General features: G+C 47.5%; 1 protein-coding gene across 14 annotated transcripts in view; it reads left to right on the plus strand.

The window, feature by feature from the left end:
• Positions 1–19,647, plus strand: part of DENND1A (DENN domain containing 1A) — a 470,320-nt gene that overhangs the window by 417,309 nt on the left and 33,364 nt on the right. For all 14 annotated transcript variants that reach the window (XM_079791022.1, XM_079791014.1, XM_079791024.1 and 11 more), the window contains one exon: positions 5,546–5,677. In XM_079791022.1, coding sequence (XP_079647148.1) covers positions 5,546–5,677 — 132 coding nt within the window. The remainder of the gene's footprint in view (positions 1–5,545; positions 5,678–19,647) is intronic.

Consider the following 19,647-nt stretch of genomic DNA (forward strand, 5'->3'; position numbering starts at 1 on the left):
ATCTGAAGCAGGAGCTTTCAGGGTATCCGTGTGACCACTGGCAAATAATTGTCATAGATACTGTAGCGTGGCTTTATTCACACCTGCTCTGCTTCCGCCCAACAACAAAAAAAGAAGGATGGATAACATATTTCTCTGGATAAATGGAGCAAGGTAGTCAAGTTCTTCTACAGCTTGGCTCCTTTGAAGTCTGACTTGCTCAAAATTAGGAAGAAGAGAAATGGCAAAGATGCTACCCAGGCATTGCTTCCTAAAGGGAGAATAGAACACTTCCCACACCCCACACCCCAGCATCCTTCCCGACCTGGATAAGAAGGCCACCTGGTGGGGCTCGTGATTGTCATCAGATTGCATCCAGTCACAGCACCCTGCAGGCTGGCATCAGAATGCCCTGTTTCTCCTTACCTGCAGGGGCAGTAAGGTCTCCATTTTTTTTTCTTTTTTCCTATTGTGGAATCCCTGAATAATGATCTTTTTTCTTCAGTATCAAAATGATTTCATCAAGTGGGTCCATTTCACGGCCCCTTTTAAAGTTTCTAAATCTTTGATCTTTCTAAATCTTCAAAAGATTCATCAAGCTTGTTAATTTGGTTTCTTTGATTAAAAGGAACAGACTCACCATTGGGTTGGCAAAGCCTTGAGACTGGCCAAATGTTCCCTAGTGTATTGAAGGGCGTGAGTAAGCACGCAGGGGGGCGGAGGGGGGGTGGAGGTGCAGGGAGATCAGGTAGATTCTTGTAGGACAGACATTTTCACACCTTAACACACAACTGTCAGCTCCTGGTCTCCAGACACATTATGTCGCCGCCTCCATCACAGAAATTCCAGCTTTGGCTATTGTTTTGACATCAGTATTCATATTTTAATTTGCATTTGCTGTGGTGTGAAGTAGACTGGGAAAGAAGGGCACCCCCCCAAATCCGAAAATGGAGACCAGCAATCTGAGTCAGAGATGGGAAGCCCCCACCTCACACACTCGGAGTTCTTTAAAGCCCCAACTTGTGGCCTGATATTTGGGCTCCTGAGGCAGACGAGCTAGATTCTGGTTGTAGATGCTGGTTGTATAAGATGTTAACTGTGTGACCTTGAGTAATTTACCTCACTTCTGTGAAGCTAGTTTCTCTCATCTATAAACTAGGAGGAATAGAGATTTTTACTGGATTGTTCTAAGGATTAGAAGAGATAAGGGATTTTAATAGCATAACTTAGTAACCACTCAGTTAACTGGAGTTTCCATCCTGTCCAGTGCTCATGTCCCACATCTGGAGCAGCTCGTCCGCCCACACTCCCGGGTGCACATGCCCTGAGGACACGGTTGGCATGGGATCACCTCCCTTTTGGTCATCCACACAGCCACCAGAGCAGTCTTTCTAGAACACAGCTATGACCGAGTCACTCCCCTGGTTAAAACCTTTCATACCGTTCACACCTTTCACACCGCCCACCTCCTTGGCCAGGTGTTTCTTGGAATGCTCCAGCTGCCATCCACCACTCCTTAACTAGCTGTGCTTCTAGCTCCTGTAGGCTTGGAGTGCTCTACTCACATCTCTGCCTCATGAAGTCATAGCCTGAGCTTTCTCCATGTCCAACCCACACCGGGCTCCTACCCAAGGCCACAGAGAGCCCCTTCCTCCTCCAGGCTCCTGCTTCCTGCCTTCTCATGGGCACTCTGTCCAAGGGCTTAATCAAATGCTGACCCTGCATCTGGGAGAGGTGCCACCCTGCGGTGGCCTCTGATCTGCAGCTCTGTCTACTGTCTTCTGTGTGACCCTTCAGGAAGGAGGATTTGCCCCTCCTGTCCGATTCTTGGTTTTCCTTCTTTAAAATGACATTTTGATGGTCAGTATTTTTTTCATTTATAAACAGAAAACATGTTGATTGAAGAAAATTCAACAAATCAGACAAACAAGAAGAAAATTATCTTACTTTCTAACCTGCATTTTCACTTAATTATATGCTAAACATTTCCCAGACACTAACTGTTTCTTCTACTTGTCATTGTTTTAAATAGGTACATAAAATTTTGTCTGAGGGACATATATACATTATTTAATCGATCTCATTGTTAGATACTTAAGTTAGTTCCAATTTCGACTAGGCAAATATCTTCATAGATAAAACCTTGCAGGAATTCTTAATTATTTCATCAGGATAAATATCTAGAAATTAAATTAATGGGTCAAGGGACATGCACCTCTTTTAGGGTTTTGATATAAATTGTATTCCCATCAGAAGGATCTGAGACTGCCTTTTTCCCAACCCCTCTGCTGGCAGCTTCTCAGTTAGCTCTTAGACCACAATGTCTTTAACCCTGGGTAGCAAGACTTGCTGTTATTGGATCCCTACTATTAACCCTGGGTAGCAAGACTTGCTGTTATTGGATCCCTCTGCTAGCAATAGGGGATGTGAGCTGGCCCTATTTCTTTCTTGGCTAGGGCTCCTCCCACACTCTGCTCTCCAGGGAGGAAGCTGTTGTCCTTCCCCAGGTCGAAGATATAGTGCCAACGTTAATAAATTGGTGGGGCAAGCCTTGGGACTTGCAGGAAGTCTTCTGCACCTTCAGGTCCTCTAAATAAAATTAATATGCTGCACTACTTTTTGATGCACAAGCACATTTGTGTATTGGACACATTTGCCTTCCAAATGTGCAACTCAACTTTACAAAGATTTATTAGAGAACATGTACTGTATTCCCGGCTCTGGGGCAGAGAACCCACACCCCAAGGAATTCACAGTCTATCGGGATAAGGTAAATAAGTGCCCAGGTATCATAAGGCATGGCAGCACAGGGTCGTGTAAGAAAAGGGGTTTCTGAGAAGGTGATCACAGCTGATGACTTGCTGAGCACCTCCTGAACTCAGGAATAAAATAGTCATGTGCTATTGTTAAGGTTGATAGGGTTTAAATGCCAGAAATCAGATAGCTCTGGGTTCTTCCTCTTTCTAGCTGTGTGGCCTTGAGGAAGTTGCCCTCTCTGAGCCCTGTTTCCTCACTTATAAAAGCGTGATCCTCCTATTACCTCTTGGTTGTTGTGGAAACTTAAGTGTGATGGTGAGGGTCAAGGGATTGGAAAAGTGCCCGCCAGTAGGAGGCGCTCACCACAGGGCAGCCCTTTTTAGATGGTGTGCTTCCCGTTTTGCAGGAATAAGGATTTAACTTTCAATTTGCACAGTATTGTAACATTTTTTAAAGCTTCCTCACATCTCATCTCATTTAGCCCATTGTCCCAGTAGCTTTGAAGTTTCCCAAGCAGGAGGTGGTCTCCCCATTGTAAAAATAAAGAAATAGGTTGCAGAGAGATTGAGTGAATTGGGAAGATCAGACAGCTACTAGGCGGTGAAAAACAAAACCAGAAGACAATGTTTTTACCAATAAGCTTAAACTAAGACATTTTCCCAAAAACTACCACATACATTTTTTAAATAGCTATCTATCATCTTATAGTTTTCATCTGTATTTTCTTACCATGGTACCTAACTGCTCTATTTCTTTTTCTTTTTTTTCTTTTTTTTTCCAGCCAATCGCTCACACACACTTTTTCCTAAACAAAAAGTGATTTTTTATTTTTATTTTTTTTACTGTTTGGCTTTACTCAACCTCTGTGTCTGTCCTCTGGGTAACCCCACTGGATCCAAAATCCCCCTTTTGCCCTTTGTTACTTTCTGGCACTTGTTACTTTCTCCCCCTCTTTGTTCCACTTGACCTGAGCACCTTAGGGCAGCCCCTTTCCAAAGGAGCCATTTCTAATTGGCTGTCGGCAACCTCTGTCATCACTGAGCCTCAGCCAGGCTAAGACTTGTGGGCCCCTTGATGTGAGCCCTGCCTGCCAAACCAAGAGGTACTCATCCCCTGTGTTGTTACCAAGAAGTATAGAGACTGCAGCTGGATGTGTGGGGTTGACTTCACACACACACACACACACACACACACACACACACACACACACACACACATTCCTATAGCTTATTGAGTACCATATACAGTCCATTATTAATGCTCTAGGCACTTTTATGTTACATTACCCTTTACTCCTCTTAGCTGCCATATCCCCATCTTACAGATGAGGAGACTGAAGTTCACAGATGTTACATATGTTTCATCCTTAATGCATTATTATTCAGTAAGGGACCACGTTCCTCTATGTGCCCCATTCTCTATCTGGCTAAGAAGTTAAGAGCAACCAATGGTTAAGTCCTTATATGCAAATTTTAATGAGTGCTAAAGGTGTGTGTTTTGTTAACCAAAATGTGTATTTGTTTTGGTAATTAAAAGAATTGGAAATTGTGTTTATTATTTCTACAAGTTATTTTTACTTGGCAAAAAATAACGATTTAAATGTATCTTGTTTGTACGTTTATTCTCTGCCTTGCTTCATTGAAGATGAGCAATGTCATGACTTGAATAAATCATGTGGTCCTCAGCGCACAAATGGGCACCACCCCCACATCCCCAAGAACCCTGTATGTCGTCAGCTTCCGGCGGCCGCCAAAGGAGCCTCACATTTGGGCTTTTCCTTTCCTTAATTTGACTTGACTCATCAGAAGCACAAATTAAATGTAAATTTAATTTAAAAACATTACTTTGGCAACCTAAATGTTCTCCAAGTCATAGAATCCTAACTCAGACTTCCATCTCTTCATTCTCTGCCAGAAACATTAGGGCTAAGAAAGAGGGAGCATGAACACATCGTTTTCACAAACAGTAACATCACCGGTAAACAAATGTGGAAGAAATGTCCACACTCTCAAATAATCAAAGTAATGCAAATTAAAACAACAATGAGGTCTCGTTTTTTTCACCTCTTAAATTAGCGATACATATTTAAAATGATAAGGCTAACGAGGACTGTAAAACTCTTAACGCTGCCATTGCTGGTAGTGGTGTAAATTGGAAAGCAAATTGTTAGAATGAATAAAAAGCCTTAAAAATGTTTTTATCTTTTGACCTAGTAATGTCATTCCTAAAGATTTATGTTAAATAATCCAAAAGAAAGAAAAACTGCAATGTTTATCACTGTGGTGTTTAGAGGGAAAGTAAGAACCTAAATGTTCGATGTAGTAGAATGGTTTATTAAATTACTGTATGGTCATCCAATGAAATATCATGCATCCATTAAAATTATCTTTATAATGACTATGCAACACCATGGAGATGCTTATGATATAAGAGGAAAGATAGAATGTGAAGTTATGCACGAGCTGTGATTGCAAGTGATTTTTAAATGTCTGCATGAGGGCAAAGTTAATATGTAAGAATGAAAATAGCCCTGTACAGTAGTAGAATGAAAGGTTTTCTCCCCGCAGTATTGTGAATTACTATGTTGTCTTTGTAATTTAATGTCCATGGTTTGGGTTTCTCTAGCCCTTAAAAATCAAACAGCCAAGTTAGCCTTCCAGCTCCTTCCTCTCTAGCAGGAGGATGGGCTTTAAGTGACCCAGAGGGAGTTCCGTGGCCTGGCTCTGAGCCTTGAGGTTGGAGGGAGCACCTGTGCTCAGGGCAGGTGCCAAGACCCTGTCACCAATTCCTGGCTGGCTTCTCCCTGCAGGACATCACCGAGAATGGCTGTGCCCCCACTTTGGAAGAGCAGCTACCAAAGACTGTGCCGTCCCCACTGGTGGAGGCCAAGGACCCCAAGCTCCGAGAAGACCGAAGGCCAATCACAGTCCACTTCGGACAGGTATGTACCCTGGCCCTCTGACTGGTCTGGGTTTGCTTTGCTTTGCTTTTTAGCAGAAGCTGTGGCGCATACAGCCGGCGCTTTTTCGTTTCAGCTCTCTTTGGTAAAACAATCCCATGGAGTTTGCACATCCTCCAGTGTTTATTTGGGGCAAACATGTTTTGAAGGGAGATTTCCAAAAACTTTGAGGAGACAGCATGGCTCTGGTCATAAATTCGCTGAACTCTGGAATGAAGTCATTAAATGCAGCTGCCGCCTCCCACCCCTAGGCACTCCTATTAAGGTGCCTCTGTCAGCTAAGCATCTCATTAGAACACTTTAGCATCCCAGGCCCTTCTTTGCACCTTCAAATGAAAGGCAACAAGCGAAGTCTTAAAAAAAATCAATTAGGAGTTCTTTATTAATGTACTTCCTGAAAATCAATATCGGGAGTCCTCCTTCTCACAGTAAACGCCGCACTGCTGTTCTAGGGGCCCGATTCTGTAGCCAACTATTTCAACGACCTGAGTGAGCATTTGGAAATTTGACTGTTTGATTTTTTTCTCTCTCTTAAGTAAAACATTATACTCTGTATAGGAACTGAAATTTGTTTTATCCATATCTTATCGGTGCTTATATTTTTGGTTGAAAAAGATTATGTACCCTCTACTACTCTTGATTAGCAAAAGGCATAATTTTTTGGTTTCTAAGAAATGGCTCCATTAACAAGATATGACTGTAATAAGAATCTGCAAGGTTATTTAATTTTAAATCACCTGATTCTTTAGCCATTGATTAGATGAGGCATAATTTAAATAGTCTTTATGATTTTATTTTAAATATGATTGCTGTTTTATCACATAAAGGAGCTAGAAGCACACATTTAAAATGTTTGTTTTTAACAGACATTTATCAAGTGCCTACTATGTACCTGGCATAGAGCTATTTAGAAATGAAGGGAACTAATTGTTGCTGTGGGTTATGATTGTAAGGAGTGAGTTTGTTAAAACATAAGAATCTTCCTCTGTAATCAATGTTTTTAGATAATATATTCATATATCTTAAACTTGGAGAGGTTCGCCACTCCTTTTCTGATTTTACACTTAAAAGGGATATTATAAAAATTTAAATATAGCATAAGAAAGACGTGTCCATGGGGCAGAGCACATTTGCTTAATAATTCTCTTCAAATTTCGTTGATGTTTGCACCCCTGAAGAGCTGCCTCATCACAGCTCAGGCCCCAGTTCCCTGGCTCGGTTTGCTGAAAGCGGCCGTTGTCGCCAGCGTGGCATTCCAGAGCCAGCTTCCTGCCTTCCTTTGTCCTCATTCCTGCACACACGAACCTTCCCATGAAAAGAGCCCCTTGCTGGAGTTTGGAGCCCATTACAGAGAAAGAGGGGGCGGGGGAGAGGGATTTCATGGTGTTAAACATTCCATTTTCGAAACACAAAAAAGGAGGCCCTGTTTGAAATGGAGAGAGACCTTCTTTCCATTTCAGGAAGAAGTAGAGATGCTTTAATGTTATTCCCAGCTAAATGCAGAATAAGAGTATGTGTGTGTGTGCGGGTGGGGGACAAACAATTAAAAAAGCCACCCCAAACTCTGTTGAAATAAGAGCTGTCTGTGCCTTCACAGGTCTGTAAACTGGAGAGGATGAAAGTGGCTTTTTTCCCCGTTTGTCACCTCCCTCACGTGGCTGCCAGCATTATGCAAGTGTACAGGAAGGCAGGGGTTTTTTTAATGCATGCATGCGGATTAAGGTCAAGCCCTGAGTATCAGCCATGCAGCGGGCTCTCCCTTACAGCTGCAGCCGCAGAGCCTACCCGCAGCCGCGAGATGCCTTAATTGAGACGTGCTGTCAAAGTGACAAACACATTTGCATACAGTCTACACTCTATTTATTTTCTCTGGAAAGGTCCACAGTCTGCTGTTGGTTGAACATTCCTAATCAGTTTGCTGTAAGTGAACTGCCTGCTAGCTCACTTGTGCCGCCACTGCTTCTTCATTAGCTGACAGATTAGCTGCTGGGGGGATGGGCCGGGAAACGCAGACCCTTTCTTTTAACTCTTTCCAGCTTTGCCCCCAGCAAGGCTGTCCTTCGGACCTTCCCCTGGTTTGATGGGCCGTTGACCGGAACAGACAGCGTTTCAAGAGCACCTGCTACTGGCAGGCATGAATTTTAGGGGCTTGACATTCTTCTCAAAGAACAATCTTTTGGGTTCCACTTCAGAAATTTTGCCACACTCTCCTACCATCTGTACTACTTTTTTATTTGCTGTTTTCCTTTAAACAGACTCAGACCCAACATCTACACTTTAGCTTCCTCGTAAGTGATGACGTTGGTAAAATCATAGGGTTGATATACTAGTCCAAGTTTTTTCTAAGGCATATAAAATTTTTTCCTAAGTGTCCATCCATGTATCACCTAAGCACTCAGATAGCCCCAACAGTATACATTCTCCTCCGGAAACATGTGTCCCCTCTGCTGTAGCCCTTCGAGGAGGGGATCATTACCGGCATTTTATGGTCGCAAAACTAGAGCTCAGAGATGGTCCAAAGGAACTGCCAGGGCCACATCACCAGCTCGGAGGTACAGGACAGTCCCCTGGCAGCACCCTTGCCAGGCAGAGGCTTCAGGGAGGAGCTGGGTGCCCCTGTCTCTGCAGAGCCCCGGAACTTGGCACATACTCTGCGTCTCACACAGCCTTGTAATTATTGCTTTAGTGCTTGTCATCTCCCGTAAGAATATGAGCCTCTGGAAAGTTCACTGCAGGGCTTGGCAATCAGTAAACATCTTGGGATTTTATTATTGATGTGGATTTTTAGTTTGATTAATAAGTGACTGATGATGAGGTACTTGCTATGTGTCCAGCAAGGGTTTTTTTTTGTTTTATTTCAGTTGCTATGCTTATAATTCTGTTCATTGGAAGAAGAATGAATATTCCATTAGTAGCCAAAAACTACTTCAAAATCTCTTTCCACAAATAAAGATGTTGCAAGTGGGAACATCTTTGTATTATAGGAATTTAGAGCCTCTCTCATTTTACATTGTGTTTTTATGAGCTCCTATGGTCTAAACATATAGACCCCAGGAAAGGAGGGGTGGGGGAAGGGGGAGGGAGGATTGGGGCACCCCTATGCTCCCAGGATGGGGCACCCAGGGAGGATGGGAGCCAGGAAGAGAGCAGTTGCGGGGAGGAAAGGCCTGGCGTCCCTCGCTTATATCAAATAAAGCAAGGCTTTTAGCTGTAAAAGAGACTAAGCTACATAACCAATGCAAAGAATGAACTTAATTTGGATTTTTTAAGACATTCTTGGGGAACTTGGAAGATGTGAAGATGGACTAGGATGTTAGATGATATGATAGAAGTATTAACATTATGGTTGTTAGGGATTTATCTTTATTCCTAGGAGGTACATACTGAAGTGTTTTAGGGATGAAGTACCATGGAGTCTGAAACTTGCTTTCAAATGGTGTGGCCAAAAAATTACACACGTGCCAGCACACACAGACACACACAGACCATTCACAGAGAGAAAGCAAACATAGCCCCCAAATATGTAACTGCTGAGAGGCAAGTTGGTGGAGGCAGTGGGTAGAGAGGATGAAGCACAGATTCTAAAATCTAGTATTGGGGTGTCAGGAGCCAGTCCAGCTCAAAGATCACAAGCAGGACCTATACCTGGAATCTGTCAGTTAGGGTACTTTGGGTTGCAGAGACATAAAACCCAGAAGAAAAATTGTTGGCTTCATGTATGGCTTGATCCAGGTATCAAGTCATGTCAATCAGGCCCAGTTTTTTTGCTACATTTCTTGGCTTTGCCTCCTCTACCGGTGCCATTCTCAGGCAGGCTCTCCCTTCTGGTGGCAAGGTGACTGCAGTGGCCTCAGACTACATGCCCTCAGGTGTGAGACCAGCAGGAAAGTGAGTGTCATTTGCTGGTGACTTCCACACAAGGCATGGGAATCACTCATTAAGCCAACTTTGATCATACACCCACCGCAGAACCAAACATTGAGCCAAGTCTCTGTGTACCACGGGCAGGCCCTGCCTGAGACACATGCCTAAGAGGTGAAGGAGGGGTGGCTCCTGGAAAGGAAATCAGGAGACTGTTATCAAAAGAAGGGTGAACAGATCAGATTGAAAACTGTGCACAGAGGCCAGAGAGGAGATGCAGGCCCAGCTTTTGTTCTCTTGTCTGATAGCAGACCGTTTACACCCTAAACTGTGGGAATCGTGAAGCCAAGAGAGTAGGCATGACTGAGAATCGAGGTCAGAGATCACCCAGGGCACAAGCTAGAAAGGGGACTGAAGAACAGTGGCAGGTCAGGGCATGGCAGGGAGGTCAGGGCCAGAGGTCTCAGGTTATGGCAATGGGTACAGTTGCCTATGATCACTTCTGGGCATGGAGTGTGACAGGTCAGCCGATATCCAGGGCCCAGGGGTGGAGAAAGAGCCAAGAACCTCACTCACTCATTCAGCAATCACTGGTACCTACTCAGTGCCATGCCTGTGAAAACAGGGGTGACAGTAACATGGTCCCTGACTTCAGGGAGCCCACAGTCCCGCAGTGGGTGGTTTAACTTAATCCTTTGAACGGAATCCATCTGGTGGTTCTGGAAGGTGTGGATCTGTGCTGTGTGATCCTCCACAGGGCATCTCAGAGTTCCCTTTTCCTTTGTTATACTAGGTGTACCTGTTAATAATGCGGATTTTGTAATCAAAACAAGATAATTTCAAGAGAAACATCAAAAATGCTTTATTCAAAGTAACATCCATTGCTAGCTACACATTTCCCCATCTTTCAGGTTATTTGTGGATACCGTCCCAATAGAACTTGTCTTGTTTTGAGGCAAACCATTCAGAGACCCAATTTTCCATTTCTTCGTAAGTTTTGAAGTGCTGCTCAGAAAGTACATATGCCATCGATCGGAACAAGTGGTAATCTGAAGGAGCAAGGTCTGGTGAATACGGGGGATGGGTTAATACTTCCCAGGCAAGGTCTTTTAACATGTCTTTAAATGGTTTTGAAGTGTGTGATGGTGCGTTATCATGAAGCAAAATTACTTTGCCATGTCTTCTGGAACATTCTGGTCATTTCACGGTCAAAGCGTGGTTCACATTGCTTATTTGTTGTCAGTAGCGATCAGTATTAACGATTTCGCCTAGTTTTAGAAGCTCATAATACACCACACCTTCCTGATCCCACCAAATGCAGAGCATTGTCTTCTTTCCGAAGCGAGTTAGCCTTGCAGTCGATGTTGATGGTTGACCTGGATCAACCCATGGTTTTGTGCATTTGGGATTCTCAAAATAAATCCACTTTTCATCGCCAGTCACAATTCGATGCAAAAAAGACTTTCTTTCATGCCGTTGAAGCAACATTTTACTGATGACTTTTTGGTTTTCCATTTGTCTTTCGTTCAGTTGATGTAGCACCTATTTTCCTTCCTCTAAAATCTTTCCCATTGCTTGTAAACAATTGGAAATTGCTTGCTGAGCAACGTTTAATCTTTCTGCAAGTTGTTTTTGAGTTTGACACGCATCTTCATCCAATAATGCTTGTAATTGTTGGTCTTCAAACTTTTTCGGTTGACCTAGACGCCTTTGTCTTTCACATCAAAATCATCACTTTTAAAGCGTTTAAACCAGCATTCACAAGTATCTTGAGATGGAGCATGTTCACCATAAGCTTCCCGAAGTATTCAGCAGCACTCTTCTTCAAAATAAAGTAATGATTAAAACTTCCCGCAAATGCTCTTTTTTGGGCATGAAATTTGACATTTTTAAGCGTAAAAATATCTATGATGTTAGCACCTTCAGAAAATTTGACATACGAAGTTTTGAAGCCTGTTGTCAATACAACAAAATAGCATATATATCAAATCACATATATATCAACATATGTGTAACTCCATCTATTGAAAAAACATCCGCATTATTAACTGGTACACCTAGTAAACTCCAACCAGTTTGGTCCTCGGAGTGATTCCCTGCCAGCATGCTCAGGGGTGCCCACCACCTCGTCACTGCCTTGCTGGAGCACAGTGCAGATAAACGCAATGTTTCATTAACACCTTGCTCTTCAGCGGCTTCAAGGACTAGGCTGAGAGCTCATTCTCCTAGGACGGCCTCAGGTACCTGCGGAAGGTTCTGAACCTGAGAGACCTAACACGGCCACAGCTCTAGCCCATTCTAGGATGGGGGGCAGCTGGCTTGCTGCTAAAGCCCCAGAATTCCTGTACCTGGCCCACGCAGTCCCCACTGCTTTCTCCGCTGGTTGCAGTAGAGAATTCTTGCCTTTTAGATCAGTCCTTTGGCCCAAGGTATAGTCTCCAGAAAGACCCTAGTAAAATACACAGAGGAGTGGAAATTGTGCTGGCCAGCTGGAGCCCGGCGGAGGATGAAGTGTGGAGTCCAGCAGGGTGGGCGGTCTGAGCCGGGCTTTGTGCTGGGAGCTGTGTTGAGTTGTCCTTCCTTTAGGCACAGTGCCCACCCCCACCCCCAGACTCTGTTCAGCCACACCTGTGCTTTCTAAGTACCACCCCTGTTCTAGCAGCTCCCAGAATCTGCCCTTCAACCTTCCTGCTTCATGAGCTTCCCTCTCTGCGATGTCCTCCTTTGTCCTTGGCCTTCCCCAGACCTGCCCCATGCCAGTTCCACCATTGCATCAACGACCCTCATATTCCTGGGTCAGGGGCACTCTCCTCCACTGGTCTGTGAGGCACAGAGGGCGTAGAAACATCAGCAAGGACTGAGATAGGTGGGAATGTGGGTCCCTCTTCAGGATTCCCTCCCTGGTCACAGACCATCCTTAGAAGAACTTACCCAGCCTTCAGGGTCCTGCCAGAAGTCCCCCTGCCCAGGCCCCCTGCCCGCAGCTGGGTCTTCTGGGCTGGAGGTACTTGTCATCCTCCACTTCTGGGCAGTTCCTTCCCACCCTGCAAGACTGCTAAGTCCCCACCCTGGGCAAAGTCCCTTCCTCTCTCTAGTCCCCAGCACAACATCACCGCTCTTCATGGGCATATGGCGGTGGAGGAACCCAGAGATGAATCGGCTCCTACCGTCCCCACAGCCAGGGTGTCCTTACTCTTCTGTTCCACTTGACAAAATCCCAGCAACCTCTCAGGTCCGCCTCAAGCATCCCTTCCCCAAAAAAGATCTTCCTGGCTCCTCCAGGCAGAGCCATGCCCTCCCTGCTCTGGGCAGCACTGTCCCTATGCCTGACCTGCTGTCCCTCATCTCTCTGTCCTCGCACCCTCACGGGGCCTGGCACAGGTGAGTTGCTCAGTGAGAATTGGGTGACAACCGAGTGGTGAGTCATGGGGCAGGGTGTGTGCAGCTCTGTGCACTCCTCGTGCTGTGAGCAGCCCATCCGTTCACAGATCGGGAGAAACCACAAAGGGGCAGCTGTGCTCTGCGGTGCCCGTGCGTGCGTGTGTGAGTGACAGGCCTCCCGCGTCCCCAAGTCTGTCTGCATTCACAGTGTGACAGCAGGGGGTCTTTGCCAGAGGACTGACCAGAGCCTAAAACAGCCTTCCTTCTAAGGCCCGTGCTGCAGCAGCTCGGAATCCAGCTCCCTGCCGGGGAGACAGTGAGCCCAGCAGGACAAGAGCAGGAAATCTGATTCAGTGAGACCGGAGGAGGCCTTTTCCCAGATTAGAATTCTCTGTGCCAAAGGTGGGGAGTTTATCACAGTAGGGAAGGGGAAATAAAACATAAAATGTTGAAAATAAATTATGCCCCGCAAGCAAGATCCTCTGGGAGAGTCAGCTCGGAGTCAGTGGCTTTGCAGGGAGTCCTTGCCCCGTGGCCACAGGACTGCTGTGCCAGGAGCTGCCTGTCACGGTGCCCCATCAATCCCTAAGCCCTTCTGAGCACTCGGTAAGTTATTAACCTGCCTGTGCCCAGGAAAAGGGATGACAAGAACTGAGAGATGGTAGGATGAGGAGAGACAGATGGATTGGGTTGGTTTTCATTATAATGTGGACCTACTGTGTGTGAGCCAGGCCCCTTCCACAAGCATCATCTCACTTAATCTTCTCAACAACCCTGTACAATCAATGCAGTTATTATTACCCCCGGAAAGCTGATGCTCAGAGAGGTTAAGCAACTTGCTCAAGGTCACACAGTTAGTGGCAGAGAAAGAATTCCAAACCAGGTCTATCTGATGCCGGAGCCTGGACTCTCCCCTTGCTCAACCCCTCTCATCGAGCCCTCCTCATCAGCCACAACTTGGTTCCCGAGGCATCTGGTTGTGGCTGCCAGTGTTTGGGGGCCTGCTTCGAATCCAGCAGTGTGGCTTAAGGTGACTGTGGAGATCAAGGTCACTTTGTTCTGCTTCTCCCTCATTCCTGGCTGTAGCTCATGGCTCCTCTCTGGACTTGGGACTTTGCTTTCTCCCCAGAATAAACCTAACAGAACCCGGGATTCCTTAATAATTCCTTAATAAGGGGGACGAGGGGGCGGGAATTGAGAGCGGCATCCATGCTGCCCTTCTGAGTGCCTGCTGGGGGCTGAGCAGTATTCTCAGCAGGGTCTCCTTTCTCACTGCATTCTCTTCCCCAGGCTGGTGCAGTTGGGACTCCGACTGCCCCACTTTTCCGTAGAGTCAAGGGCCTTCCTCTAACCCCACTGCCGACCCCTGCCTCACCCCTCCATCCCCGATGGTAAGATGGATTCTGTTTCTGACCTGGGCAGTGACAGCAGCTCCCTGGCAGCAAAGGCTGCCGGCCAGTGTCCTGCACACTTGATCCGAGATTGCACTGACCGTGACCCTAACTTAGGTCATTGTTTCTACCAGGTTGTTTTATTGTCAATCCACTTAGTTCATGTCTTCCAGAATATTGTCTCCCGTTTGTTTATACTGCAAAGGATTTTTAAACGTAGTATGCAAAGATAATATATAAAAGAGACTTGCCCCAAGGGATCGTTGCTTATATCCCACTTACTAGTAGAATGCAGAGTGTGATGGGAATTAGCATTGTCTGTCAGCACTTTAAACTGAGTTTCTGTGATGCTGCTGCCCTTCAGCCACATGGTTACATGGTTCCAGCCACCTCCTGGCCCTCCCAGGGATGCCCTGTCCCAAACCCCTTCTAGGCAGGTGCCTGTTTGCACCTCCTGGAGAGGGTGACAGTGAATATTTCCAAAGGGACAGGAGGTCCAGCCTCGGTGAGATGGTGCCTTGAGAAGCCAGGAGACGTGACTTTCAGGTGTGCTGACCAGGGGACTGTTTTCTGCAGAGACCTGGAGGGAGAGGGAAGCTTTGGCCCCAGGGCTGTCTACCAAACACCTTCCATTGCCCAAACCATGAGACCACTGAGAATTCTCCCCCTGCTGCCCTCTATCTTTGTGGTTAAAACTCCTGAAGTCTTGGCGTTTTCAGCCAGGCAGAACTCTGGGCTATTCTTTTAGGCTCTCATTAATTCCTTCCTTCACTTTTCAACATGTGATGAGGCCCCAGGATCACAGAGGAATGTGATGTGGTCCTACTTTTGTGGCACTCGTTGTCTGGGAGACAGTTGACAAATCATATAGAAAGAGAAAGACTAATGGACATAAATGTACTAGCTGGAGAGGAGCCCTGGGCTGTCTGGGGGAACCAGGGCAGGCTTCTCAGAGGAGGTGACATTTCTGCTGGATCTTGAAAGATGAGTTGTCTATCAGGTGGAGCCAGAGGAGGCATTCCAGGTAAAGAGAATGGCAAGTGTGACGTATAGGACAGTCTGACTCTTCAGACTAGTGTGGAAAAGCAAGAGGCTGGGAGGCAGCTGGTGAGGTCCAGGGGCTGAACTGCAGAGGTAGGCAATGGCTAGGCCCTGGGGGAGCTTGAGACATGTGGGTGTCAAGGAGCCAGTGCGGGATGATTTCCGAGGGCCTGGCATTTGGGAACGCTTCCTCTGGAGCCACCACCCTTGGGAAGGGGTGCAAGTAGGTGAGGCAGGAAGACCACTAATGATGCTGCTAACGTTCAGGCGAGAGCTAGTGGGAGCCTGACCTAGGACGCTGCCTATGGGGGTGAAAGTGAGGGAAAGACTGGAGACAGACCCAGGAGACCAAACGCACAGACCTTGGTGGCCTGCGATGCCCTCCGTGGCAGCGGTGGAAGTGTGCTCTGCATGGGCGAGGCGGGACACTGGCTGCATTTCTCCTCCCCAGCCAACTTGCTCTAATGAGGTCTGAGGTGCAGCCCATGACGAGGGAATGTCCACCGGGTGCACAGGGCCAGTGGACACCTCCCTCTGCAGCCAGGGTGAAAGGCTCTGCTGAGGGGCAGAGTGGCCAGCTTGGAGGAAACTGGGTACAGTGACCCTCATGGACCTGCTTTTGCCCCAGGGCTATCTGCCAGCCAGCTTCCTTTTTTAAAAAAGTATATTTTTATTGAATTCAGAGAGAAAGAGAGATGTAGAGAGAGATAGAAACATCAATGATGAGAGAGACTCATTGATTGGCTGCCTCTGCACACCCCCTATTGGGGATTGAGCCCACAACCCAAAAATGTGCCCTGACAGAGAATCGAACTGTGACCTCCTGGTTCATAGGTTGACACTCATCCACTGAGCCACACTAGCTGGGCACCACCTTTCTTTCTATATTCTCTTCTGGGTCCTGTAACCAGGGTACCCAGAGCCTACTCCACCCCTTGCCCCCATCCCAGGGTGTGCAATGTTATGGCTCCTAGTGTCCGGGTTGGCAGCTCTGCAGCATCCCAGGTCAATTCCGCCAAGGATGATGTACAGTATTATGCTAAACCAGCTTTACGGGCGGCCCCTTAAAATGTAAGCCTCTGCCCGTGATGGATGGAGAACATCCAGTTGTTTAGCCAACCACTTACGGTGTTGCAAACCTGCAAGAACCACGCACAGGCATCGTTAGGCCTGTTAAGCCAATGACCCCATAAATAAACAGCAGAGTGTGTCTTGGTGCACCAGGGCTAGACTATGGAGATAGAGGCACGGTATAAATAATACACATTTACAAAATAAATATATCAGGACGTTAGTGTATGCAGCCGTAACCAAATCACCTAGTGTAACAACCACGAGACGCTCCGAGCGCCTGCCAAGTGATTGGCTTCCATCCATCCGTGCGCATCAGCATTGGAAATGACCGCCGACGGGAAGGGGGTCCTCCTGTCCACTGACCTTGAGGCCTTTCAGTTGAGGCAAGTGGTGAGATTGCAGGTGGGCACCCTCACACACAGCTTTCCTGCCAAGGTGTGAAGCTCACCGTGGCCGTGTGTTCCTACAGATGTCTTAAGGTCTGCCGCCAAGCAGAAGGCTGATTCGCACCAAGTTGCAGATGTAATGGGCTGCACCTACAGGATGATGGCTGGCTGGGGGCCGGGGCTGGGGCAGATTTTCTAAGGAGGCAGATTTGCTTTGGCTTACGCAGGGAATCCGTGGGTTGACTTTCCCAGTGACTCTCACCAGAGCCCCGTAACTTTCAGCCTTTCACCCTAAAGGCAGGGCTGCATTTTCAGAAAGTCGGTTCCCTGTCTCCGCTGCCCCTTTCTGCGCTCTGAACCCCACTGGGCATCTGGCTGTAACATCTGGAGCTCCGAAGAGGCAGCTGACAGAATGGCCACTGGAGTGGGCGCCCCTCCCCTTGGTGGTAATGGCACAATGCTAGATTTCAGTATTTTAAATGAAAAATATATGCAGTTAGCTGTGCGCTGACAGTGTCCTTGAGGATTTGACAGTGAGATTTTCCAGCAGTTGGTCTTCGTTAGGATCCTGGCGGTGTTTAATAAGGCAGTCGAACTGCTGGCACCTTGGGTTCCTGTTTGTTCTCCGAGGGCTCTGGGGCTGCTGCGGTAAGCACATCGACCAGAGCTGATCATTACAAGGGCGTACGCCACCATGAATAAAAATGTCACACGTTTTCCCATCTCACAGCGGTACAAAATGTCAGGCCTGTCAAACACACATTGCGGGGAGCTGTGTGCAGTCCGTACAAATTGGAGAGCTGCATATTCCCCCAACCTTCTGATATTCTTCATTTGAAGCTGAAGAAAAACAGTTGTTAACCTATTAGCTAGGATTTTAAACTCTGCTGAGGCGGCGGAGGGTAGACTTTGACACAGATAGAAATGTATTCCAGGGTCCAGGAATTTTAAAACCAGGTTCTCCATCCATTTGTTTCGAGGGGAGGAAAAACCCCTCTGTCTAGTGAACCTGGCTAGCTGACTGTCTGTAACAGACACATTGGGGAAAAGTTGGGATATTTCACATCTGAGCTTCCTATTGCTTCCCACTCCTGCATTCCATTCAAGAAGTCTCTTGCTTCTTGGGATGGCCCTGGGGCTCAACCTGTTAGACCAGAACACCTCCAGGTTGGGGTTTTTCCTAATCAAAGCGGGCCAGAAATGTTGCCAGCCCTGTGGACAGAGTGTCTTGAGTGACAGGGACAAGGACTAGTGGGTCTGGACCAAATGCTGGGCGACGGCCTTACTGATAATTTGATGCGAGTTTCACAGTTTCAGGCAAGCATTTACTTTGCACCGACTACGTGTTGGCCTTGTGCTCAGATATGAACTAGGCACAATGCCACCCTCAAGGAGCCCATCCTGTTAGGGGAGGGACAAGAAAGAAGCCTGGCTCTGTCGAGCCAGGAAGAGAGATGAGCAGGGTCCATCAGGTAGGCAGGTGCAGGAACGGCACCCAGGACAAGCACGTGCATTGTGAAGGGCGGTGGTACTTGAGGGGCAGGGCAGGGCAGGGTCTTTGTAGGGCTGAACGAAGTGACTGCTTGTGGTGGGGTGGGACGTGGGTCTGGTGGAGCAGAGACTGGGTCTCACGTGGCCTGCCTGCCAAGGACTAGCTACAGGGGCATGACCAGTGCCCCAGGCTGCAGGTGGACCCAGGGAGCCTGGTGGCAGGGAGAGCAGTGTGAAGGTTCTCATGATCCCGGACTCCCTTTCCAGAGGATGCTGAGCGATCCTATCTGTACAACTGCAAAATCAGGGGAAGAGTCTTACTTTAATTTCCTAGTGGTGTAATGCTCGGGGTGGACATCATAACGGCGATGATAAATTAGCTTGGTTTTGCTGAGCTGGCCCTGGCCCTTAAATGCAGCGAGCAAACCCTCACCGAGTCAGGACACAGGCCCGGCCAAGTGCAGGCAGCGGCAAAGACAGACCTTTCTGTGTGGTCAGAATAGACTTGGCAGGACAGAAAACTCAGAGGGTGTTGGGGAGTATTCCCCGGGACAGGAAGTGACCTTCAATCTTAGGGGGTTAAGTTTCAGCATCTTCCTTCTGCTGTTTGTGATTGGATCTGATGGAACAGACATAGCTGGGCTTGGATCCCGCCTGGACCACTTGTGACCTATGAGGCCTGGACAGGTCAACCTCAGCTTTTTCATCTGCCAAATGGGTGTTGTATTTTCTCCTTCTGAGACTGTTAGAGTCCTGGTGTGCAGTGCTCCTAGCACAGGCCCTGCTACATAGAAAGTGCCAGGAAACAGTAGCCCTGCTGGTATCAGAGGGGGATCATGCCTCCCAGCATCGGGAAGCCCTTCCTCACATCCCCCACCTCCTGGCAATGTCACCCAGCCACCCTTGACGGCATCCCAGATGGCTGCCCTGGTGTAGTAGCAGCAGTGCATACCCTCCTCCCGCTCCTGTCTGGGCAGGGAATGGCAAGCGTCAGCAAAGCTCCCTGCCCCTGCCCTGCCACCCGCCGCATCTGGTGCCCGACCTCGGGCCACCAGTGGGATGCCACCTATTCAGACCCAGCAGCTGCACCTGACTAAAAACAAAGGCTCCCCTCCCCCACCCCCTGCTGGCCCTCCTCCATCCCCCGCCTCTGTCCCCCAAGTGGCTGGGGTCACCCAGCCCCCTCGCAGCCTTCCCTCACAGCTGCCTGGCTGCTTTTGTTCAGCATGTGAACTTCCCCGTCAGCCGAGCTCCTTGCACGGGAAGTAATCAGGGATCTTGACAAGGCTTCAAACCACAAATGCCACTACAAATTAACCAGCACCAC

The sequence above is a fragment of the Cnephaeus nilssonii genome, assembly GCF_951640355.1.
Source record: "Cnephaeus nilssonii genome assembly, chromosome: 14".
NCBI lineage: Eukaryota > Metazoa > Chordata > Mammalia > Chiroptera > Vespertilionidae > Cnephaeus > Cnephaeus nilssonii.